We start from the raw sequence: 26171 nt of genomic DNA, 5'->3' as shown, positions 1-26171 counted from the left end.
ATGGATTAAAATATATCTCTGGAAAAATTACTTTCTGCAAAAAAGACAAGAGGATTGAAACTGTGAATGTGATTTAAAGCCAAGGACACAGATTCCACAAACTGGGAGAAACTAAATGACTTGGAAACAAAGTCCAGCTCTTTCAGAAATTATATATATATGTAATACATAATATTCTATATACATTATTATATATATAATATACTATAATATATAATTTTATATATAATGTATACTTTTATATATTTTATATTAATATATATTTTATATATTATATATCATATATTATATATTTTTATATATTTTATATATATATACATATATATATTTTAAGATGGAGTCTTGCTGTGTCGCCCAGGCTGGAGCACAGTGGCATGATCTCGGCTCACTGCAGCCTCTGCCTCCCAGGCTCAAACGATTCTCCTGCCTCAGTGTCCCTAGTAGCTGGGATTACAGATGTCCACCACAATGCTCGGCTATTTTTTTTTGTATTTTTAGTAGAGACGGGGTTTCACCATGTTGGCCAGGCTGGTTTCGAACTCCTGGCCTCAAGTGATCCACCCGCCTCGGCCTCCCAGAGTGCTAGGATTACAGGTGTGAGCCACTGTGCCTGGCCAGAAATAATATTTTATAAGAAGCACTTTCGTAGTGAGATGGTACAAAGGCACAAAGCGGAATAAAAAAAGACAGTGGTATATCCTGATGTCATGTGCAGAATATTTAAGTTCAAATGTGTTTCTCAGACTGTTACCTCCATGTTATTGAAATATCTTGCACACTTATATGCCTTAAGCCATGAGTCAAGGACACTACCTCTATGCAAAGTTCAAGCTACATATGCTGATCTTAGCTGTTTCCTGGACTTTATACCATGTACTAGTAATAAAAGAGAGGTAGTTAAGTGAACGTTTTTCTTCCCATATTACATTACTCTTTACCTTTAAGACAGGAATTAGATTTTACTTGTTGGTTCAGAGAATTAGGCCAATTATTTTAATGCCACATAAATAATTTCTCTCAGTGCAGATGCTCTTTGATACACTTAAAACCCCTGCCTGTGAAATCTGCACAAAGAAAAGAAATGCGAAGAGATCTGCTATAATTAAGATTAAGCTCAACGACAAAGCAGGCATTGAATTTAAAATTAATTGGTAATGTCAACCACAAAATGGTCTAATTCACCTTTTCTACTGTTCTATGGAGACAACAAAAGCAAGGGAGCCTGCTCTGCTTGTTTTTCTGTCCTACCCCCTCCCTGGTACAATCCAAGTTGTCTTTCTAACACAATCCTCGACATCCAATTCCACTTCTCCTTCCTCCACCGAAACCTCCTGGGCTACTACAACCCTTATCTCCAGACTTCCTGGCACTCACTGAAAGGGCAGTAAAGAATAGGCATAAAAGCTCAAACAGTGAAGTCAGTCAGACCTGCAGTCAACCCAGATCTCAATCTACTAGCTATGTGACTGAAGGCAAGTTATTAATCCACTTTAAGCCTCAGTTTCCTCCTCTGAGATAACGCATGCAGAACACCCAGCACAGTGCCTGGCTAGAAGCGGTGAATGTCAGCTCTTACTCATATTTCTATTTTTTTTTTTTTTTGAGATGGAGTCTTGCTCTTTTGCCCAGGCTGGAGTACAGTGGCACAATCTCAGCTCACTGCAACCTCCGCCTTCTGGGTTCAATCGATTCTCCTGTCTCAGCCTCCTGAGTAGCTGGGATTACAAGCACGTCCACCACATCAGGCTAATTTTTATATTTTTAGTAGAGATGGGGTTTTGCCATGTTGGCCAGGCTGGTCTCGAACTCCTGACCTCCAGTGATCCACCTGCCTTGGCCTCTCAAAGTGCCGGGATTACAGGCGTGAGCCACCACCCTGTCCTGTTATTCATATTTCTATATAGTCTCTCCCCATGCCATTTAGAGTCTCACAACACTGGACAGGTAGTCCAACTGGACAGTGCACAACCTATCCCTCTTGTGCTGAACTAAAGGGAACTAAAAATGCATTTCGAAGTAGAGATGGTTGTGGACCAGGTTAGACCAGGAAGGCCAATGGCTGCAGGATGAGGGTTGCACCAGGTGAGTCTCTGTTCTAAGATGATAGGCTTGCAATGAGTACCCATAAATACAGAATGAAACAACCACAAAACTCCAACCAACTTAGGTGACTAAAAGAAACTCCAGGGCTTCTGCTGTAAGAGAAAGAATTTGAACTTGAATGTCAGCACCAGCGTCCAAAAGAGCACTGCTAGTCAGAACTTTTTGTTTAATGCCTGGTCAAGCAGACATTTGGATTTTGCTGGAATTTAGAAATGGGCCAGACTCACATGTGAAATTTTTGTCTTAGATTCTGTCTTAGTACATCTACTATAACAAAATACCATAGATTGGGTGGCTTATAAACAATAAAAATTTATTTCTCACAGTTCAGAGGCTAGGAAGTCCAAGATCAAGGTGCAGGCACATTTGATATCTAGGGAGCACCCGCTTTCCGTTCATAGATGGCTGTCCTCTCTCTGTATCCTTGCATGGCAGAAAGGGTGAGAAGGCTCTGAGGTCTCTTTTATGAGGGCACTAATCCCATTTATGAGAGCTTTGCCTCAGGACTTCTTCACCTGCCAGAGCCCCACCTCCTGATGCCCTTACCTTGGGGGTTAGGATTTCAACGTATAATTTGGGATGACCCAAATATTCAGACTAGCAAATTCCAATTGGGTTGGATGGGAGAGGCAATATTTTGTTATGGGAACTTTGGGGTGTCGCTTTTCTGGCCAGAAAACTCTGTGGCCAGTGGTGCCTCTGCGTGAGTTTTGCTCGGGTCTGCTGAGCAAACAGTGGGTGGGCTCATTCCACCCACTCAGCCTGGCAGGCTGTGCTGGGCTCATGCTACCAGCCTGGATCCCACGCCTCGAGGGAGACTGCGAGTCAGGTGTGGAGCAGTGAGGGGTGTGTGAGCAAGTGTGGGGTCCAGCCACTGTGCACAGTCAGATACACTGACTGCTGCCATGGGGCGGGCAGCTCCAGGTGCTGGCACAGGCGTCGGCTCTCTGCGAGGCTGTGGCTGGGCCAGCTGCACCACAAGCAGCTTCCACAGCTGGCACCAGGGAACACGGTGGTGCCCAGAAGCTTGGAGACTCCAGGAACCTCAGAGCCCCATACGGGTAGTCACAGCCCTGGCTTGGGGAGCTCCCAGGTCTAGGCTCCCCAAAGAGCTGCAGCTCCTCTCTTTCTCTCCTTCTCACTTCTCTCCTCCTTGTCACTCACAACATGGCGAGCAAGGGGCGTGTTTCAGCCCTGTCTGTATTACAGCTCTTTTAGCCCCGCCATTTGGCAGGTCCCAGATTATCGTCCTGTGTCCAGGAGGAATGAGGTACACAGACAAGTGGAGCGTGAGCAAGACGAAGAGGAGCTTTACTGAACAATAGAACAGCTCACAGTAGACCTGGGGTATGCAGCTCCTCTGCATAGCCAGGGTGTCTCGATGAGTGTTCAGCTCTCAGCAGGGAGGGTAGCGCCTCTCTGCTGGGCAGGTCGTCCCAAGGAGTGTTCAGTGTTCGGTAGAGAAGCTAGCTCCTCTCTGCAGCTGGTTGGCCCATCGTCTCTTCAGCTCTCAGCAGAGAGGGTAGTTCCTCTCTGCAGGCAGGTCTCCTGATAAGTGTCCAGCTGTCAGCAGAGAGGGTAGTTCCTTTCTGCAGCTGGTCGGCCTGTCATCTCCCCATCATCTTTTCTGTCCTCTGCTGGAGTCTGGCTGAATCTGAATCTGAGGCTTGCATGGGCCTTACCGGGGAAGAAGTGTGTGCTGATTGGTTCATGGGTGGCCATGGGCAGGCCCAGGGAAAAGCTCCATAAGTTCCCCCTGCAGTCTGCGGGGACTGGTGGCATAGCCCCCAGGCTTCAGGCCCTCCCCAGTTTGAAGGTGGGGCTTCACTCACTGGGGACCAGCCCCCTTCTGCCCAGGAGTCTGTCTGCCTTCTACCACTATTCATGGCGCCCAAGCTGTTCATGCCAGGCAGCGCCTGCAGACCAGTGACAGACTGTCCTCAGCCCCCCTCAGCCTCCTTCCAGTGCTTGTTGGTACCCAAAGTCCAGAGGGGGCCGAGGTGCCAGGGGGCTGGCATGTCAGGCATTCAGCACTGCCCCCAGTGTGTGCACACTCATCTGGGCTGTGACAGCCTAGGGCTTGGCCTCGACTTTGCTCCGAGATCAGAGCGGGCACCAACAGTGGAAAGAAGCCAGGCAGCGCAAGCAGGCATTTCTGATGGGGGTGAGATGGGGGCGGGTAGCAGGGGGCCTTCCTGGGCCCCCAAGAGTGCACAGATGCCTGGGTCTGTAGCCATGGCAGGGTGGCTGCAGGCTGCACCCGGGGAGCTTCCACCCCACCAACTCGGAAGGGGTGGGGCTTCTGCTTGTCCCCGGCTCCCACTCGGTCTGTGGAGTATGCAGCCCCAGCCACGCCTCCTTGCAGCCTGGGCCGGGGCCTCCAGGTCCTCACTGGGCCAGTCTCTGCCTGCTCCTCCATGCCCGACTGCACTGCTCCCCCACCAGTGGGCAGCTCAGCCCGCTCCATCATAGTGGCCTCTCGGGCGGTGGGCTCCAGGAGGCTCCCAGGAGCAGGCTCTGGGGACTGTCCACTTCCTTCTTGTGCCCTCCTTGCTGTGGCTGCGAGTGAGAGCAGCCACACGGGGCCAGGGTCCGGAGCGGTAGAGGCTCTGGGCCTGGAAGTGGGTCTCACCTAGCCACGCCAGAGTGGGACGATGCAGTTGGCTGCCTCAGGGACGTGGGGCACAGGGGTCCCACTGCTGCCATTGCCGTTCCTGCTGCCACTGCCTGCGTCCCTGCTGCCACGGCCGACGCGATGGCAGCAGATGCTCCAGATGGCCCGCTACTGCCATCAGTTTAACATTTTTAAGAGAACAACATATTTTCACTCACCCAAAAAAAAATGAATCAATAGTCTGGGCATGGTGGGTAATGCCTATAATCCTAGCACTTTAGGAGGCCAAGGTGGGGGGATCCTTGAGCTCAGAAGTTTGAGACCAGCCTGGGCAACATAGTGATATCCTGTCTTTACAAAAAAATCAAAAAATAGGTGGATATAGTGGTGCACCTGTAGTCCCAGCTACTTGGGAGGCTGAGGCAGGAGAATGGTTTGAGCCCAAGAGGTGGAAACTGCAGTGAGCCATCATCGAACCACTGCCCTCCAGACTGGGTGACACAGTGAGACCCTGTCTCACAATAAATAAATAAATAGGCCATTTACAAAGGATTTTTATAAATTTGTTAGTTGAAAGAAGACTGTTAGGCCCTGAATTGGGCAACACAAGCTAACCAGCACTTGTACTTGGAGTGACAGAAGTTTCTTTCTTTCTCAAATACAAATATTCATTCGTTGCTTTTTCATGGCCAGTGGTTAAGAGCCTGGACCACAGAATAATGTAAATCAGCATCAGAGCTCTGGCTCTGTTCCCCATAAGGCACAGGATCTAGAGTAAGTTACATGTGCTCTCCAAGTATCCATTTCCTCATCTATGAAATGGGAATAATAATTCTCCCTAATATAAGATTTGGCCCCACCCAAATCTCATCTTGAGTTGTAGCTCCCATAATTCCCACATTGTGGGAGGGACCCGGTGGGAGGTGATTGAATCATGGGTTCGGGTCTTTCCCACGCTGTTCTTGTGACAGTGAATAAGTCTCATGAGATCTGTTGGTTTTATAAAGGAGAGTTCCCCTACGCAAGCTCTTTTGCCTGCCGCCATGCTCTTCCTTTGTCTTCCGCCATGATTTTGAGGCCTCCCCAGCCATGTGGAACTGTGAGCTAGTTAAACCTCTCTCCTTTATAAATTACCCAGTAATATGTCTTTATTAGCAGCATGAGAATAGACTAATACAATACCTCACATGTGTGCTATGAGGATTAAATGAGCTAAACCATGCAAATAACTCAGCCTAATATCTTGCACATAATAAACACTCAATAAATGCAAGCAGTTAGGATAATAACTATTCCACAATTCAGGTTGCTTACTACCTTTCTTTAGCACTGTCTTTAAATGCTCTGACTAAAGTGTTTAATCACACACTTTACATGGAACTTGGAGATAGTACTTTGCTGTTTTGAGGAACTGACATTTTTTTAACCAATGAATTTTCTGAATAGTGTTCTGTGGATATTAAGAATGATAGGATGAGGCCAGGCATGGTGGCTTACACTTGTAACTGAGCACTTTGGGAGGCTGAGGCAGGAGGATGGTTTGAGCCCAGGAGTTCAAGACCAGCCTGGGCAACACAGCAAGACCCTGTCTCAAAAAAAAAAAAAAAAGAATGATAAGGATGAAAGTTGTCACCAAAGGTTTGTGTAGGAGATGAGAAAACTAGACCCAAAGGTGAGAGAGGTTGATATAACTTACAATTACTTACCTGAGAAATCAGCTCTTCTTCCAAATTGAGTTGTTTTCCTACCCTCAGCGAAACGTGCTTCAATTTATTCTCTGACTTCAGAAAACTTCTGTAAGTCAAATACCTACCAAATCATCTATGCCCTTGAACTGAATCTAGGAAACTCTGAGAGATGATATTTATGCACTATATTACGGCAAGAATGGGCTAAAAAGTGTAATTCTCCTTGAAGAACAGGGTGTCCTTTGTTTATGTATTCTGAGGTGATGTCATTGTCTCCCCGGTCACCGGGTCACTGGGAGGGTGCAAGGAGTTGCGATAGGGCTGGCCTGGAGCTGTGATGGATTGCACCTCTCACCTGAACTCTTCATGAACAATAGCCCATTTGTCAGGCTGTGGACCTAGGCCTTTCTGCTTATGAAAGGAGGCACAGTCATATGACCTTCATGAGGCCTGAAATTCTCACATCAGCCTTCTTACAAGAGGGCTGTAACCACAAAAGCCAAAAGCTATAGCTGGGGCCAGGCTCTGGCAAGGCACTGGGAATGCAGAGGTGACGACCCAGACAGGCATGGCCACTGGCTTCCTGAAGCTTACACTCTAGTGGGAAAGACAGCATGTAAACAACTGGCAAACAGGAATTAATTACAGTTGAAATGAGCACCATGAAGCACAGAGCAGTGCTGGGTTTTATAATAGGATCTAATGGGGAGGGAGAGGAAGAGCTAGGCATGACATTGAAAACACATTTTGAAAAATATCAAAACAAGTACAGAAACATGACATAGAACACCAACTGTGCTTCAGTTTTAAAGGTAAAGCTGAAGACAGCAGAGAAACATCACATTTACCTAGGGTGGGACTGATGGGGCCTTGTCCTTTCCAAAGTTAGGAGTTGAGGCTTCTGGTTGCTGGGAGTGGCTCAGGAGGAAGAGTTTGAGAAGCTCTGGCAGGGACATAGAGGGTTTGGGTTTTGGAGGTGGAGCCCTCCAGATGTAAAAGTCCCCTAAAACAATGAGAAGGAACCTGCTGGATGGCTGGAGGGCAGCCCATGTCCAGGAGGTCCACAGCCCAGATTGGCAGCCATCAATACCCTTTCCTGGCCACGCCATTCTCCAAATTGCTCACACAGCTGGCACTGTTGCCTCCTCAGCCCCGGCTGCCCCTCTCGTTTTATGCTGCCGTCCAGTCTTCCCTCAGGGTGCAGATGAAGCTGTTTTCTTGAGACACAAAGGAGTCTGTGCATGTGTGTGTGCACGCACACACAGAGAGAGAGAAGATGAGAGGAGAAAGACATCTGGGCCACTATCCTTTCCTGCTGCACTCTGTTCAACTCTGTTTATCTCTCTCTTGGGGGCAATTGTCAATTCATCTGCTAATTTACCTGATTTTCAGTCCATCTCCTTGGGACACAGTGGGCTCAAAGACATCACCAAATAATGTCAGCCACCCCTTCCCCAACCGTCTAGCTCCAGTCCAGCATCTTCAAACTTCTCTTACTAGACTTTCCTGGATGAGGCATTTCTGAGGCGTGGGGAAGAAGCTGTCAGATGGAAGCAGTCCCTAGCAGTCACTGCCGTGGGTTGAGGAATGACTGAGGGGAAGAGAAGAAAATGGAAGTAGAGAGGGCAGTCTTCCCTTTCACAAAGTGTGTGGGCCAAGGTGGTATCAGTTGCAGGTGAATTTCTGGGACCAGGAAAGCTCATAAAACAACAGAACCTGAATGTTTTGGGGGACTTACCCAGAACTACTAAATCCTAGAATTTTTTTGTTTCTTATTTTTAAAATTTTAAAAATTTTTTGTAGAGATGGGGTCTTGCTATGTTGCCCAGGCTGGTCTTGAACTTTTATCCTCAAGCAATCCTCCTACCTTGGCCTCCCAAAGTGCTGGCATGAGCCACCATGCCTGGCCTTGAATCATAGAATTCTTGAACATCATCAAACCTACAAAAGCCCGAAGTAAAACATAGTCAAGAATAACTGAAAAATAAAATGATCTCTTTGAATCTTTAATAATTCTATTCTGGCTGGGCGCAGTGGCTTACACCTGTAATCCCAGCACTTTGGGAGGCCAAGGTGGACACATCACTTGAGGCTAGGAGTTTGAGACCAGCCTGGCCAACATGGTGAAACACCATCTCTAAAAAAAATAACAAAAATTAGCCAGGCGTGTTGGACTGTGCTTGTAATCCCAGCTACTCCAGAGGCTGAGACATGAGAATCGCTTTAACTGAGGAGGTGGAGGTTGCAGTGAGCTGAGATCACACCACTGCACTCCCAGCCTTGGCGACAGTGCAAGACTCTGTCTCAAAATAATAAATAATAATAATAATAATAATAATAATAATTCTATTCCTACAAGACTCCAGTTATTTGTAATAGCATCTCACTTTCTTAGATCCCTTGACATGCGTCATTAGCGGTTGTCTTCCTATCAGATTAGTTTGTCACATACAAGAAGTTTTACCTTTATGACAACCACAACGAGCAGAGAATGTTGGTGTTGATACATGAATGCTGATAATTAATCTCATTCTCCCTAAGACTCCATTTTTGTATCCTAGCTTCACTATGAAATTTGATGCTTTATTATACTGAATACATTTTTTTAAATCTCAAGAATGTAAGTTACACAATGCTACAGTTTGAATGTGTCTCCCAGAATTCATATTTTGGAAACTTAATTCCCAATGTGACAGTGTTGGGAGGTCGGGGCTAATGGGAAGTGTTTAGGTCATGAGGAATCCATCTTCATGAACATATTCATGCCTTTAAGGGCTGGTGGGAGTGGGTTTGCTCTCTTGCGCTCTTGCCCTTCCACTTCTGCCATACAATGACAAGCAAGAAGGCCCTCACCAGCTGCCAGTGCCTTGATACTGGACTTCTCAGCCTCCAGAACTGTGAGCCAATGAATTTCTGTTTATTATAAATCACCCAATCTCAGGAATTCTGCGATAGCAGCACAAATGGGCTAAGATAGTGGCATTTCAAACCAACTGGAGACAGAATAAAATATTCAGTACATAGCATTGGATTGATATGCCACTTGTTTGGGGACAGAGAAAAGTTAGATTGCCCCACTCCACCTCATACCTTACTTAACAATTAATTCCTTATGACCAAAGAGCTGAGCATAAAACAAAACTAACAACTTTAAAATATATTTAGCAGAATTCGAAAAAAAATCCTGAGATGGGGAAAATCTCCTAAAACAAGATTTAAATCCAGAAACCTTAAACAAAATAACTGACAGTTTGTTTACATAAAGTGGCAAATTTTGCATCTAAAAAGATACCATGAACAAAATTGAAAACAAAATGGGTGTGGTGCAGTGGCTCATGCCTATAATCCCAGCACTTTGGGAGGCTGCGGTGGACGGATCACCTGAGGTCAGGAGTTCAAGACCAGCCTGACCAACATGGAGAAACCCCATCTCTACTAAAAATACAAAGATTAGCTGGGCATGGTAGCAGGCACCTGTAATCCCATCTACTCGGGAGGCTGAGGCAGGAGAATCATTTGAACCTGGGAGGCGGAGGTTGCAGTGAGCTGAGTTTGTGCCACTGCACTACACCCTGGGCAACAGAGTGAGACTGTCTCAAAAAACAAACAAAAATCCAAAACGGCTAGGCTGAAAGTAAACCTTTTTGAGTATACCTGACAAGCAGCCTCCCCAGGTAATCTTTTCTCAGTAGAACTCCTCTTATCTTCAACACTCAGACCTCATAAAATGTACATATCTCTCCAATAGAATATTTTTGAACCAATGTTTATGTAGAACATTTTATTTGTACATTCCCCAAACTCAAGATAATATTTTTAAACAAAGTAGGATGTGTGGGAGGGAAAGGGGAAGAATTTTCCAGTTACTTTCCAATTATAATTGGAAGGATGTCAGAATCACATGCAGATGTTTTGAAAAGTACCAAGTGTTAACAAAGGGATGTGAGTAGGATGTTGATGGCTACACACAAGCAAATGTCTGTTAAAAGTCACATGAACTGTTTGGTGATCAGGAAACAATGTTTTGTGAGGTGGGGTGGCTCACGCCTAATCCCAGCACTTAGGAAGGTCAAGGCAGGAGGACTGCTTGAGGCCAGAAGTTTGAGAGCAGCCTGGTCAATATAGCAAGACTCTTTCTACCAAAAATTAGAAACTTAGCCAGGTGTGGTGGCACTCACCTGTAGTCCCAGCTACTCAGGAGGCTGAGGTGGGAGGATTGCTTGAGCTCAGGATTTACAGGCTGCAGTGAAATATGATCATGCCACTGTACTCCAGCCTGGGCATCAGAGTAAGATCCCTTCTCTAAAAAGATTTAAAGGAAGCAATGTTGTATGCATCTTATGTACTAAATAATTTGTTAAATACATTGACATATTCTGGTGTTTTAGGAAATTGACTGGCAGTGTTATATTGATAGGAAATGGAATCCTCATTAGTATTTTCATTCAGTTTCTGGTGTTTAGGGATGGATTTCTGATATAATGGAGACATGTTTGTATTCACAAATGGTAATATAGACAGATTAGTATTGAGAAAATACATAAAATGGTTTGTTCAAATCTAAAAGAAAAAGATGAAACAAAAAGATTTAAAATCACTAGGAAATGGGTAAAGAATGGAAACAGACAATTCACAAGAGAAAAAAAATTGTGAAATTGTGAAATTAGCCAATAAATATGAACAGTACTCAACCTCACTGTAAGCAAAAAAATACATTAAGTGTATTCACCTGATCTTAGCCAAAAGGCCGAGAAGTGATATATTAAGTATATTCAAACAATGAATTACCCTTTTAAAATCCATCAGATTTACAGAAGAGAAAAAAATTGATAATATTGAGTTGTTGAAGATTTGGGAAATCAGGCACTTTCATGTTTCTAGTGGCTGTGAACATTGATGAAGGCATTTTTCAAGGCAAATTGCTAGTATCTATTAAAAACTGCAATGCATACATACTTTAACAACTTATTTCTAGAAACCTATCATTCCGAAATACATATATTCACAAAGATATATGCATCTATATGAATACATATTGCAGCATTATTTGTAATATCAAAACATATTGAAAAGATCCAAAATGTATACCAAGAATTTAAATATATTATGGTATGAAACACCATGCTATTGTTAGAGAGAGTCGGGTAGACTTATACATACTGAGATGAAAGGTCTCCAAAGCATATCAAGTGAACAGAGCAAGTTGCAGAAAAATACATGCAAAATTCGATATTTATGTGTATGCCTGTAGAGATATGTCAGCAAATACATAGGAAAGGAGACTGAAAGGATGCACACTGAACTGTCAGGAACAGTTGCTTCTGGGAGAGAAGTAGTTGTTGGAGGAGGTCCTGGACGATGGTATTCTCCATTACCAAACATTCCAGTTTCTTGCCCTGCAGTGCCCCTCTCTGCAGGAGGCTATTTTCCCACACTATTGACCTCAGGAATGACCATATTACTTGCTCTGGCCAATAACTAATGTTGGTCATTTTTGTGCAAAGTTTTAGAAGTCAGGGCACCTTTTGCCTTGTCTTTTTCCTTCTGCCACGAGATCGGTGATATTTCAGATAGAGGTTAGGTTCTTCCATCAGTTTTGGTTCTGGAGTCAAGATGGTAAAAAGCAGAGCTGTAGTGGACTCATGAAAAACATGCATGGCCGGGCGCCGTAGCTCAGGCCTGTAATCCCAGCACTGTGGGAGGCCAAGGTGGGCAGATCACTTGAGGTCAGGAGTTTGAGATCAGCCTGGCCAACATGGTGAAACCCTGCATGTACTAAAAGCACAAAAATTAGCTAGGTATGGTGGCACGTGCCTGTAACCCCAGCTACTTGTGAGGCTGAGGTGGGAGGATCGCTTGAACCCAGGAGGTGGAGATTGCAGTGAGCTGAGATTGTGCCACTGCACTCCAGCCTGAGCAACAGAACAAGACTCCGTCTCAAATAAAAAATAAAAAATTAATAAAGGCTGGGCGCAGTGGCTAATGCCTGTAATCCCAGCACTTTGGGAAGCAGAGGTAGGCAGGTCACCTGAGGTCAGGAGTTTGAGACCAGCCCTGCCAACATAGTGAAACCCTGTCTCTACTAAAATACAAAAATTTGCTGGGTGTGGTGGTGCACACCTGTAATCCCAGCTACTCGGGAGGCTGAGGCAGGAGAATCACTTGAACCCAGGAGGCAGAGTTTCCAGTAAGCCAAGATCGCTCCACTGCACTCCAGCTTGGGGGAAAGAGCCAGACTCTGTCTCAAAATAAATAAATAAATAAATAATTTTTAAAAAGAAAAATAAAAATAGAAAAACATGTAGTGTGAACAAGAAAAAAACCTCACACCTGTAATCCCAGCACTTTGGGAGGCTGAGGTAGGAGGATTGCTTAAGGCCAGAAGTTTAAGACCAGCCTGGGCAATACGGGACAAATAAATAAATAAATGAATAAAGTCACTGAGGTTTGGAGACATTTATTACTGTAGTATAACATGGCCTACTGTGACTGGTACCAATAAAGGAAAACTTCTACAGGTTTTCTTCCATATTTTTTTTATTGTATAGACATTTTGGAATACACATATACTTATGTATTACTTATAAACTAATTTTTAAAAAATGACATCTCAGGCCGGGCGCAGTGGCTCATGCCTGTAATCCCAGCACTTTGGGAGGCCAAGATGGGTGGATCATGATGTCAGGAGTTCGAGATCAGCCTTACCAACATGGTGAAACCCCATCTCTACTAAAAATACAAAAATTAGCTGGGTGTGGTGGCACGTGCCTGTAATCTCAGCTACTCAGGAGGCTGAGGCAGGAGAATTGCTTGAACCCAGGAGGCAGAGATTGCAGTGAGCTGAGATCACGCCACCGCACTCCAGCCTGGACGACAGAGCGAGACTCTCTCTCAAAAAAAAAAAAAAAAAAAAGACATCTCAGCAAAATTACAAATGACCACATGTCAAGGGCCTTCAGGATTGTTGACAATTAGAAACTGCAAAAGCAAAATCCTGGAATTCCAAGGGCAAATTTGAAGTGCTTGCCTGAAACATGACTGCACACCAGCACACTATGTAGTGCTGTGAGGAGGTAAGAGGTATGTTGTCAAGCCAGGGACCAAGAAATATAGTGGTTAACTAGACAGGTGAGAATTCTTCTTGTGTATATTAGAGGAAGGACATTCAGGCAGTCAGCGTTCCACCTTCTAACCACAGTGCTGAAGCGCATCCCAGTAAATGGTGGGATCATAGTGGTTGCTTATGTAGACATTATGAGATGTCGTTCTTCAGTAGTAGGGATTAAGTTGCAATAATTGCTGAGTCACTGTTGTCTGAAAGTGCCTGCTCTTCAAATGTGTCCTGAACACAAAGAATTTGAGAACCCCTGACTCAGGAAGTAGGGCAGGTAATTATGCATAGACTCTTCCTTCCTGGTGGCTGCTGCCCCTCGCCTAAATCTAAATGCTCAGCACCTACTCCTTGATGGAGCACCTGTTCCATGGGGGCCAGACCTATGCAAATCTACCCCCAAAAGTCCAAGGAAGCTGAGAGGCTGAAGAAAGAGGCTGACATGTCCAGTTCCTCAGAAATAAACACTTAATAGGACTTACAAACAGAAGCCATGTCTGTGTCTCAGGCAGCGGTGAGGCAAGATGGTGGATCCTGCACCATCTATTCTCATGACCAGGGCTTATATGCTATTGGGAAAGGGTATATGTGATTCAGAATGGATGTGTAGAACAATTGAAGTCCTATAACATCAAGGTTGTTTTGACCTCAGGGCAGGATTTACAGTAAGTACCTACTCTCACACAAGGAACATCAAATAAACTGGAAATCTTAGAGGACCTCCTAGAACAAGGGTTAATCAGAAGTTAAAGTGATGGATTAGCATCCAAGATGGAGTTGCTTTGGCTTCCACAGCACCTCCTCTTTGTCAGGCACTGGAATTGCTGTTAGCAATACAGACACAATTCTTGCTCTCAAATGCATAGCCTAGTAGAGGAGACAGATCAGTAATACATACATAAAGGCACAGATAACAGTAATAGCAGTAGTAACCCTTTCTGAAAGGGGTAGTAGTTTTCAAGCATTTATAGTTCACACATACACACACAAACCAACCCAGCAAGCCCAGTATAATTTCCCTACTTTTACAGATGAGGACATTGAGATTGGGAGAAATGAACTGGCTTCCTTACGTTCCGACAGACCATAGGTGCAGGCTCAGCCTCAAGTTCTTCTCGTCCATACTAAGTGACCTCCTGTGCAAAAGGATGAGTAAATAATAGCATCAGAGTGAAACAAAAGGCTGTGAGACACAGAAGAAATCAAAACTTTAACCTTGAATCAAAATTTTAACCTTCAGAGCAGGATGCAACAATCCAGCTTTTTGTTTACTTTGTTCCCAGAGGTTAAAGCAGACCCCGGTGAGTGGAGCGGCCTGGAAATCTGACTTTGGTTAGCTATGGTTAGAATTCCTTCTATTTCTGCCTGCATGCCCGCCCCCTTCTAGTACGGGAAGTAAACATCTTACTTGATAGGGGGATGGGGTTAGGGAGAAGGAAAGTCCTCACAATAGGTCTGCTGTTGTGCAAAGAATTCTACAAGATGCAGATTTAGACCAAGGCAGTGGGGGCAGTGGGGGAAGGGGTGGTGCCAAGGTCCCACCCATCAAGTCCCTTCTGTGGCTGAGGCTGAGAATTGGTCACATATGTTTGCCATCAGCTGAGTGATCTGTTTAACATTTTTCCTGGTTAGGCTCTCAGCACAGAGAAATATCCTAGGAGATCAAGCTCAGTCAGGTCTGTTCTCTGTTACTTAAGGGAGTTTAACCTGAACAAGGGTTTAGCAGGGCTCCCAGTCCCCAAGACCATTTTCATATGGGCTCATTTTCCCACTGGCAGGGTGAGTGAGAACAGTGAGTGAAGTTTTCACCAAAAGAAACCAAAAATCCAAGCAAGAGGCCTTGGTGGTGGTCTCCTGTTCTGGGCTCTGCTTTAGGGCTGAGGTCTCAGCCTTTGCACCACAGGATCCACAGGACCCCATGGACACTCAACAGAGGCAGTGGAAGCCAGATAAGAGACATTCTGGACAATGTATGGGATGGTGAGTGGCTCAGCTCTGTATTATGAATGGAAGTCAGAGGAAAAAGAGATTTATAAGAGTCTTTTAACAAGAGCCCCAGCTGACTAAAATGGTAAATAAAGACAGAGAGAGGCTGAGTGTGGTGACTCATGCCTGTAATCCCAGCACTTTGGGAGGCCAAGGCAGGAGAATCACTTGAGTCTAGGAGTTCGAGACCAGCCTGGGCAACATAGTGAGACCTTGTATCTACAAAAAATAAAATTGTCAGAGGCGGTTGAACTAGAGCAACTCCATCTTGAATGGGGCTGTGTAAAATAAGGCGAGACCTACTGGGCTGCATTCCCAGACAGTTAGACCTTCTAAATCACAGGATGAGAAAGAGGTCAGAACAAGATACAGGTCACAAAGACCTTGCTGATAAAACAGTTTGCAGTAAAGAAGCCAGCTAAAACCCACCAAAACCAAGATGGTGATGAGAGTGACCTCTGGTTGTCCTCACTGCTACACTCCCACCAGCACCATGACAGTTACAAATGCCATGGCAACATCAGGAAGTTACCCTATATGGTCTTAAAAGGGGAGGCATGAATAATCCACCCCTTGTTTAGCATATCATCAAGAAATAACCATAAAAATGGGCAGCCAGCCGCTGTCGGGGCTTTTCTGCCTATGGAGTAGCCATTCTTTTACTCCCTTAGTAAACTGGCTTTCACTTTCCTCTATGGATTTGCCTTGAATTCTTTCTTGTATGAGATCCAGGAACCCTCTCTTGGGTTCTGGATTGGAACCCCTTTCCAATAACAAAGTTAGCTGGGCATGGTTGTGTGTGCCTGTTGTCCCGGCTACTTGGGAGGCTGAGGTGGGAGAATGGATTGACCCCAGGAGGCTGAGGCTGCAGTGAGCTGAGACTGCGCTATTGCACTCCAGCCTGGGTGACAGAGTGAGATCTTGTCTCAAAAAAACAAACAACAACAACAACAACAAAAAACAAACCAAAAACAGAGAGGGAAAAAAAATGGGTGAAAGAGGCAGTTACCTTGTGCCTGGGAAACATGGAATGTTTCATGGAATGTGAGAAAACTATACAAACAGTTCAATAGAGCAACAGGTGGTGAAGGTTTCTTTTTTTTTTTTTTTTTTTTTGAGACAGAGTCTCGCTCTGTCACCCAGGCTGGACTGCAGTGGCACAGTTTTGGCTCACTGCAACCTCTGCCTCCCGGGTTCAAGTGATTCTCCTGCCTCAGTGTCCCAAGTAGCTGGGACTACAGGCGCCCACCACCATGCCCAGCTAATTTTTTATATTTTTAGTAGAGAGGGGGTTTCACCATGTTGGCCAGGATGGTCTCGATCTTTTGACCTCGTGATCCACCCGCCTTGGCCTCCCAAAGTGCAGGGATTACAGGTGTGAGCCACCGCACCCGGCCTGTAGGTTTCTTTAGAGCTGTGATTCAATGACATGTAGCATCAAGTTTATATGAGTGTCACATTTTCTTTGAATAGTGTTAAAAATGACTCTAAAATTTTGAATCATCAAAGGTCAGAAGTTAATCATCACTTAACTTTTTCCATTATATTCAGCTGCTCTTCTTAGGGGACATTTTGTGCTCTTGTGAAGTGAGCAATTGAGGTGCCAAAGGGCAGTGTGGTATGCCCTGTTTCTGACCTCTTAACCTGTGGGTGTCTTGAGGAAGAAAGTGGCTTAAAAAAAAATCTTTGTTTCCTTTGTGCCTGGAAGGGCCAGGAGGAGGCGGAGGGCAGACAATGCCAGGTGGCACTCACTCTCAGGGTTGTGCAAATGAGTTTCTCCTTAAACTTTGTCTGCTCAATGCCTCATTGGCCCCAGCCTAGTCCTGGCTCTGGGGTCAAGCACAGTGCAGAGAGGACAATAAGAGCTCCTTGGCCAGGCACAGTGGCTCACACCTGTAATCCCAGCACTTTGGGAGGCCTTGGCAGGTGGATCGCTTGAGGTCAGGAGTTCAAGCTCAGCCTGGCCAACATGGTGAAACCCTGTCAAAAAAAAGAAAGAAGAAAGAAAGAAAGGAAGGAAGGAAGGAAGAAAGAAAGAAAGAAGGAAGGAGAAGAAAAGTAAAGGAACTCCTTTGTTGAATGAATAAGGGGATAAGCAAATGAAGTGTATAGGGAAGGACACACACATCAGAAAACTCTAGATACTGAGTGTTTTCACAGCCTTTGTCTAGCCTGTGTTACAAAAGGGTCATGTTGAGGTAGATTAACTGGGCCTCCAGTATCATCTTAGCTCAGGCTGCTGTAACAGGGTATCATAAGGTGGCTCAGACAACAGGCATTTCTCTCTGGTAGTTCTGGAGGCTGGGAAGTCCAAGATCAAGATGCTGGCAGATTCAGCTCCTGGGGAAGGCTCTTTTCCTGCTTTACAGATGATTGCCTTCTCACTGTGTTCCTCACATGGCAGAGAGAAAGAGTAGGTGGTCTCTGTTCCTTTTCTTATAAGACACTAATCCCATCATGGGGGCCCACCCTCATGACCTCATCGAAACCAAATTACTTCCCAAAGGGCCCACCTCCAAATACCATCACATTGGGAGTTAGGACTTCAACAAATGAATTGGGGTGAGGCAAGGCACAAACACTCAGTCCATAATGTAGTGCATTAAAATTACACATTGTGGGTCCCTGCTTTGGCACAAAAGTTTGATCACTGTAATAGAATTCTAAAGTGGCCCCCAAGATTCCCTCATCCAGTGTGCACAACCTCTGTAATCCCATCCCTTGAGTGGGTGGGCCTGGCCTAATCAGGTGAACTCTTTAAAAGAGGGTGTAGAGGTTAGAGATCAAAGAAGTCAGAGAGATCAGAAGCATGAGAGGAATTTTTCTTGAAGGAGCCAATAGCAACATTGTAAGAGGGCTACAGGATGAGAAAATAGGAGAGGCCTCCAGGAGCTCAGAGCAGTCCCCAGTAACAGCCAGCAGTAGGTGGGCAACTCAGTCCTACAACCACAAGCAACTAAATTCTTGATGCCAACCTTATGAGACCCTATGCGGAGAACGCAGCCACACCACACCTGCACTTCTGCCTCACTTTCTTGCTGGCTGTTACTGGGGACTGCTCTGAGCTCCTAGGTGATCACAAATTTGTGTTTCATTAAGCCGCTAGGTTTATAGTAATTTGTTACATAGCGTAGAAAGCTTATCTCCTTTCTACAATAGATCAGTCCACCTCTCCTGGGTTCCCTGTCTTATTAAAAATAGCTCTCATGTGATTGTTGGTTACATTTTTCCCTCACATTAATATATAACCTGTTCCTTTTAATCTATAACCTTCTTCTTTTTTCCCCTATTGTTTCCTTTGGGAATTTACATAGCAATTTAGAATCTACTACATACATTGCTATTTGAACACTCACAGAAAACTATTGTCTTCCCCCCGCCCTCTACAAAGCATCTCCAGGGCTCATATTATTGTGAGGCCTCTATTTTCATCCTTGCAACCAATGTTCAGAGCTTACAGAGCTTATCATGTTTATTATATAACAATAAGACATAAGCCAAAACAACTTGCTGCTGGGCTTTTAAACATAGCAACAGCAGAAATCTTTTCTGGGCTTGAAGAAGAGCCACTTCAAATGTCTACTAATTTCAGCAATTTTCTGGTCTATGGAACGAAAAGTCTAAAACTCACAGAAAGCCCTCTGCTCCACCATCGGACTTCGTGATGCAAGGGGGCGGGTGGGGAAGAAAGTGGCATGCTCCCTGGTTGTTGGAATTCACAAGCTGCCTCTCAAAGGAGTATTGCCTGGGTGGCGAATGCTCTTGGAGGAGAAAAGAGAAAGGCATGAAACAGGGACCCTTCAAAGTTGCCACCATGGTAATGTCACTCAGTGGCACAGGGCTTTTTCCTCCCTTTTGTTCTCCTTTTTTTTTTTTTTTTTTTTTTGAGACGGAGTCTTGGAGTCTCGTTCTGTCGCCCAGGCTGGAGTGCAGTGGCACGATCTCGGCTCACTGGAAGCTCTGCCTCCTGGGTTCACACCATTCTCCTGCCTCAGCCTCTCGAGTAGCAGGGACTACAGGCGCCTGCCACCACGCCCGGCTAATTTTTTCTATTTTTATTAGAGACAGGGTTTCACCATGTTAGCCAGGATAGTCTCGATCTCCGGACTTCGTGATCCACCCGCCTTGGCCTCCTAAAGTGCTGGGATTACAGGCGTGAGCCACAGCACCTGGCCCCTTTTGTTCTCTTTTCTAATGGGAGGACCATTAGCAGTTGTATGCAAATGAAGAGCTTATTTAGTTGTAAGCACTAAAAACCCAATCTGGTTAAAGCACAGCAGGTTTCTTGGCTGACGTAGTGGATTGAGCCAAGGCTGTGCTGTTTCCCTTGACCTCTCTGTTTGGTTTCATTCTCGGGCACCCACTCCCCACACAATGCCCTTCACTTCCCCACCCCCAACCCAAATCTCTGGCCTCACCCCATGGAAAAAGGGTGCCTCTTTCCTCCATTCCAGCCATGAACCCTGGGCTGACCATTTGAGTTTTGGTCACATGTCCTCCCCTTAAATCAGTGCAGTGGCCAGGGAGATGGAACCTACCGTTTGGCCAGCACAGGGCATGTGTGTCTATTTCTAGAGCAGGAAGACGAGGTCACGAGGACTGAGCGTGGAGGAAAGCTGGGTCCCCAGAGGAAAACCAGGTTGCCGTTACCATTGGATGGTGGAGTGGACACTGGGGGAACCATGGATGGCCTCCAGCAGCGGGACCTATCCCAGTACCAGATAGAGCTGGGAAGCCTTGAAGCCCAGAGAGGCCAAGGGGAGCAGAGGCTTCTCCCCAGCTCTGTGCTTCCACTGAGCCACCCCAGCATCCTGCATGTTCATCTATGTGTGTGTGTACCTCTCACCCAGGTTGCCCACCTGGAAGTAGAGTCAACATGGAGGTGCATAGCACAGTGTTTCTCTGCCTCAGGCCCTCTAATTTCCTCTCTTGGCCCACAAGGGGTGGGAATTTCTGTACCCCTGTCCCTGTGTTCCTCTGAGAGTGGACTGCCTTCTCTCCCTTCACAAAAATCTGAGGGCTGGATGAAGACTTCACATGGGGGGCCTGGCCTGCTGTGGGTGGGAGTCTGCGTGCAGCAGGAAGTGGGAAGCTGGAGTAACCCTGGGTCCCAGGCCTTTGGAAACCCACATTGTCCCTAGAGCTGTTGCTTCTCTCCATGGGCTCGTGGGGTTATTCCGTCTCTACTCATGTCCTGTTGGATCTGCCACCCAGCAGGACCTCTCTGTATCCACTTCCTATGGGTTCTCCCCAGAGCATCTTTCAGGGGTGCCATGACCCCGCTTTCTGGATTGAGGCGGTAGGAAGGGCTCTCTCTTGTTTCTAATTGAACACTGGCCTATGCCAGACTAACCAAATACTTCCTGATCATTCAAAGTGTCTCCTCCATGCCCTTGGGCAGGTTCCATTTCTGCTTAGCCGGAGAGACTTCCCTATTCACCCAACAATGAGTTAAACACTCTTTGATGGGGAAGGCAAAAGGTTTTCCCTATGTAGGATACATACTTGGAAATTTGGCTGTTAGCAGTTGGGTGTGCTATATGCAAAAGTAAAGTGCCAATTAGTTTTGCTGAATTTCATTAATATTGGGGGTCCATTATAAAACCACCCATTAGGTCTATAACAGCACAACTTAAGATATATCCTAGTGGGGTTATCTATTTGATGCATGATGCTTAAGTCATTAATTTTATACTTAACATAGGGAATGTGATTGAATGATTCATTTATGTAGCAAAGTTGTACTTATTAAATATTTACTCAGTGTAAGGTACTGAGCCAAGGAATACAAAGATAGCTAACACTCATTTCTTCTCCTCCAAAAGTTTATAATCTACTAGATGAAGCAAGTGCGTAGCACAAAAATAGCTAAATCTGTTTCTTTAGGAAGACAGCTTATTTGAAGTTCACCTAACTTCAAGCTTGAGGAGCTTTTACTGAAACTAACTAAGGTTTGGCTCAGGTGTCTGGTACTAAAAAGGGCCACTCAGAAGCTCCAAATCCCAGGAAAGGTTCTAGATACTGGGGAGGGGCTATAGAGTTTCAGGGATTCTTTTGCTTCAAAATTAAGTAAGAATTTTTTGACTGCTCTGAAAGAAGCTGTGTGAAACCCAGTGGAAAAAAAATGACTAAATTATTCTTGATCTTTTGGCATTTAACAGAGCAAAATGTAAGTGGAAAGGAAGCAGGAATATCAGATTATTAATGGCACATTAACTATTTGAAGAACGTGTTGGTCCATAGAGTGTGCAGAGAATCCATTAAAGGGACTGTATCATGTGACATCAGAACAGATGGATGTCACATTGAGTCAGCAATGATGAGAGGACAGGTGTTGGACATTGACAGGGTCTGCTACAGTCACCAGGGAGAAGCTGTCTCAAAGACTTGAGCCCCAAGTCTAAACATCTCTGGAAAGGGCCCTGGTTTGGCCTATCTTTCTTCACAAGTCACCCTTGGGCCAATCACCTTGGTCCCAAAATAGCTGATGGTTCTGTAGTAGCCATGGGAGCTACTGGGGTGGGAACATGTGGGGAAAGTAACTGTGAGGGGTGTGTTCTAACTGGGGAGTTAGTCCTAGAAAAACGGTGTCCAGTATGCCTGACTTTAGCTAGAGACATTTCTGTAGCTCAGCTTTAATTTTCCAGTATTTGGCATTGAGTTACTCTTGTTGCTTCTACAACTCTGACATGAAGTCCCAGTTCTAAAAAAAAAAAAAAAAAACACCATGGATGAGACAATCAAATGCCCACCTGGATTGTTGCAGCAAGGTATTGTTCTTCACCCTGCGCCATATGAGTCTTGCCCCAGTAACTCGGTCCTTCTAGGACTGGACTTCTCAGAGATGGCGGTTTGTATGAGTCTGTTCTAATGCTGCTGATAAACACATACCTGAGACTGGGTAACTTATAAAGAAAAATAGGTTTAATGAACTCACAGTTCCACACGGCTGAGGAGGCCTCACAATCAAAGGCGAAACGCACATCTTACCTGGCAGCAGGCAAGAGAGAATGAGAGCCAAGCAAAAGGGGAAACTCCTTATAAAACCATCAGATCTCATGAGACTCATTCACCAGCATAAGAACAGTATGGGGGAAATCGCCCGCACGATTCAATGGTCTCTCACCAGGTCCCTCCCACAACACGTGGGGCTTATGAGAGCTACAATTCAAAATGAGATTCAGGTGGGGACACAGCGAAACCATCTCAGGGTCCTTACCCTCAACCTGGGCCTATGACCCAGCTCCACTCTCGCTGGTAGACTAACCTGATGCTAACTGCAGAACTTCCCGCTTTCCTGGAATCCCGGCTGCTGTGCTTTTAGCTCCATATCTGCCTCTTCCTGCTGCAGTTAGCTGAGCCACGATGACTGCGTCACAAAGGCTGCCTGCAAGGCAAGGCTCAGCGTGAAGGCTTTGCAGAGACTTGACCCACGGAGCGAAACAGTAAGAGACTGAGAGAGTCAGGTTCCTGGAGGCAGCCAGCACCAAAATTGTCTGGGAGGGCAGGGTGACTCCAAAAGACCGTCTGGGGGAGTTCTCACACGTTCCTGACATCTTCTCTCCATACTTTTGGCACAGGGAATTTCAGCTGGCTGGAGTGGGTGGACGAGGTAGAATAAAGAAAAAAGGAAGACAGCTTTAGACACCAAAATCACAAAATCTTACTGTGGGTTCTATCCATTACTGGACATTTGGCTTGTTTAGGAGGATGCTTGAAACCCACACGCAAATGCAGGTTACACTCAGTCCAACACATCGCCCTCCAGCGCTTTCCAGTGCTGGATGTGACCCTTCAGAAATCTCCCTGGGGAGGGTCTTTGCCATCTCCTCCCCTCCCCAGAGCATTGTAGGGTAAAGGAGGGCTAAGAGTGAAGCTTGGCAGTAAACTGGCAGTGTGTGCCTCTTCTTACTTAGATCATCAAAACCACTTCAAAGGATGTGAAAAGCTAGCCCAGCATCTGTGAGGCTTGCTGGACTCAAGAGATGACTTCTAAGACCGAGGCCACAGGCTAGGCAGGAAAGGTTTCTCTGCTCTCTAGGGAGTAAAGAAGTCATCAAGACTGGGTGCAATGGCTCACACCTGTAACTCAACACATTGGGAGGCTGAGGCAGGCAGATCCCCTGAGCCCAGGAGTTTGAGATAAGCCTGGGCAACACAGTGGGATCCCCATCTCTACAAAAAATACAAAATCCCCTGAGCCCAGGAGTTTGAGATCAGCCTGGGCAACACAGTGGGACACCCATCTCTACAAAAAATACAAAAATTAGGCCGGCATGGTGGTGCACACCTGTAGTCCCAGCTACTCTGGAGGCTGAGATGGGAGAATTGCTTGAGCCAGGGAGGTGGAGGCTGCAGTGAGCTGCGATTGCTCCACTGAGCCACCGCACGCCAGTCTGGGTGACAAAGGAAGACCTTGTCTCAAAAAACAAAAACAAAACAAAACAGAAAAACAAAAAAAAAGGAGTGATCAAAACATCTGGTTTTTAAAACTTCAGGGACATGAGGAGACAATGATCTCTAAGGTACACAAGTCCTTGGTTTTTAGAAAGAATCACTAGACTTTTTTTTTAAAGCAAACTCTCATAGTTGATAACAATATGTTGTATATTTGAAAATTGCTAAGAGAGTAGATCTTAAGTGTTCTCACTACAAAAAATAAGTGTGTGAGGTAATGCATATGTTAAATAGCTTGATTTAGCCATTCTACAATGTGTGTGTGTGTATATATATATAAACATCATGTTTTATACCATAAATATATACAATCTTTACTTGCCAATTTAAAGAAGAAAAAGCCAACTCTCAAAAGAGAGGAGTGGTAGAGATGGTGTTAATGCTCTGTCCAGTTCTTTGTTCTTTGTTCTTTTTATTCTGAGCATTTTGGTTGAGGCAGCGTGGCCCAGGAGGAGGATGGGGCCGGTAGGCAGGCTGTGTAGCGGGGATGCTGGCTGGGCCCTTTCCTAGCTGTGTGACCTTGGGCAACTTACATAACCTCTTGAGCCATAGTCTCTTTATCTAAAAATGGGCATAATAAGAGAATAAGAATAACTGTTGTGAAAAATGAAATGAAAGAATGCATGTTGGCTGGGCACAGTGGCTCGCGCCTGTAATCCCAGCACTTTGGGAGGCCGAGGCAGGTGGATCACCTGAGGCCAGGAGTTCGAGGCCAGCCTGGCCAACATGGTGAAACCATGTCTCTACTAAAAATACAAAAATTAGCCAGGTGTGGTGGCACCTACCTGTAGTCCCAGCTACTCGGAGGCTGATGCAGGAGAATTGCTTGAATGCTCCAATTCAATTCTTGAATTGAATTCTTGAACTGCGGTGGCAGTTGCAGTGAGCCAAGATTGTGCCATTGCACTCCAGCCTAGGCGACAGAGTGAGACTGTCTAAAAAAAAAAAAAAAAAAAAAAAAAAAGAATGCATGTCAACCGTTAGCTCACTACTTGACTCATGGTAGAATCTCAGGAAGACAGATGTTTTGTGAAAGGGCGAGTGAAAGGGCGAGTGTAGAAGGTGGAATAGGATGAAAGCAGGCATCTCCGGAGGGTGTCATGAATGGGCCTCACCCCTTTTAAGCTCCGTGAGCCTCTGGCTTTGTCCTGCCCATCCTGGAATCTCCAGCACCAAGCAGGGGCCTGGTGGAGAGTGGGCTCTAAGGAAGTGCTTGTTAGACTGAATAGAGTCTTGGCTGAACTCTCATGGAGGAGAGATTTGCGGAAAGGGAAGGAAGACACGTGAGAGAGGAAAGGACAGAGAGACAGGAGTGAGGCAGCAGGAGGGGACAAAGGCCACCATTGGGACAAAGATTCCCAATGATAAACTCTAACTGTGCCCTGTCTTTAGAGCCCCCATAAAATGAAAGGACTTGCAATGGAATTGTTTCACAAGTGCTTTGGAAGCCAGATGGGAAGCTTATGTAATTGTTTTTACTTGCGAGCTCAAGTGAAAATACTGAGCCCTTTTCTTGCCTTCAGGGGAAGAAGGTTTTGGTTCAGACATCCTCCACCTTTCTCTGTCCACCACGGCTGGGACAGAGCCCTCCTATGTGCTTTGCAGATGCCCTTCGGAAAAGCTGCCTCTTCTATGCGGTGCTTCTGGGTAGCTGGGGAGCAGGCATGGGGACAAGTGCTCGGAGGTAGGGCAGAGCGGGGAGAACTGGATATTCCATCCTCACAACGAAACACATCCCACATCTCCTCCCAGAGGCAAAGAGACATCAAAAGAAGACCAAATTCTGAGGCTGGGTGTAGGATGGTGGGGTGGGGACTAGAGAGAGACTTTTAAGGCTTTTAATCCTTAAAGAGTAGTTATAGATATGTAGTATATGAAAGCTGTTGGAAAATGGTAAAGTGCTGTACAAATACAGTCATTATTCGATATCTGAGGGGGATTGATTCCAGGATCCCCTCACCCCAGGACACCAAAATCCAAGGATGCTCAAGTCCGCAATATAAAATGGTGTAGTATTTGCATGTAACCTACACACATCCTCCCATATACTTTAAATCATCTCTAGATTACTTTTAAAACCTAATAAAATGTAAGTGCTATACAAATGGCCGTTACATTGTATTGGTTTTTAAAACTGTATTATTTTTGTTGTTGTTGTTGTTTTTTAATATTTTCGCTCTGCAATTGGTTGAGTCCATGGATGCGGAACCAG

The 26171-nt window shown here is 45.5% G+C and overlaps 1 protein-coding gene across 1 annotated transcript; it reads left to right on the top strand.

Annotated features, from left to right (window-relative positions):
* The first annotated feature begins 4520 nt into the window (after positions 1–4520).
* Positions 4521–25647, top strand: LOC134759982 (uncharacterized). The gene is given in 4 exon segments (XM_063715338.1): positions 4521–4724; positions 18817–19137; positions 19139–19375; positions 25483–25647. Coding segments are annotated over 4 exon segments (927 nt in total).
* The last annotated feature ends 524 nt before the right edge of the window (positions 25648–26171 follow it).

This window comes from Pongo abelii, chromosome 15, assembly GCF_028885655.2.
Source record: "Pongo abelii isolate AG06213 chromosome 15, NHGRI_mPonAbe1-v2.0_pri, whole genome shotgun sequence".
Lineage (NCBI taxonomy): Eukaryota > Metazoa > Chordata > Mammalia > Primates > Hominidae > Pongo > Pongo abelii.
This window is presented reverse-complemented; position numbering and strand designations above follow the sequence as displayed.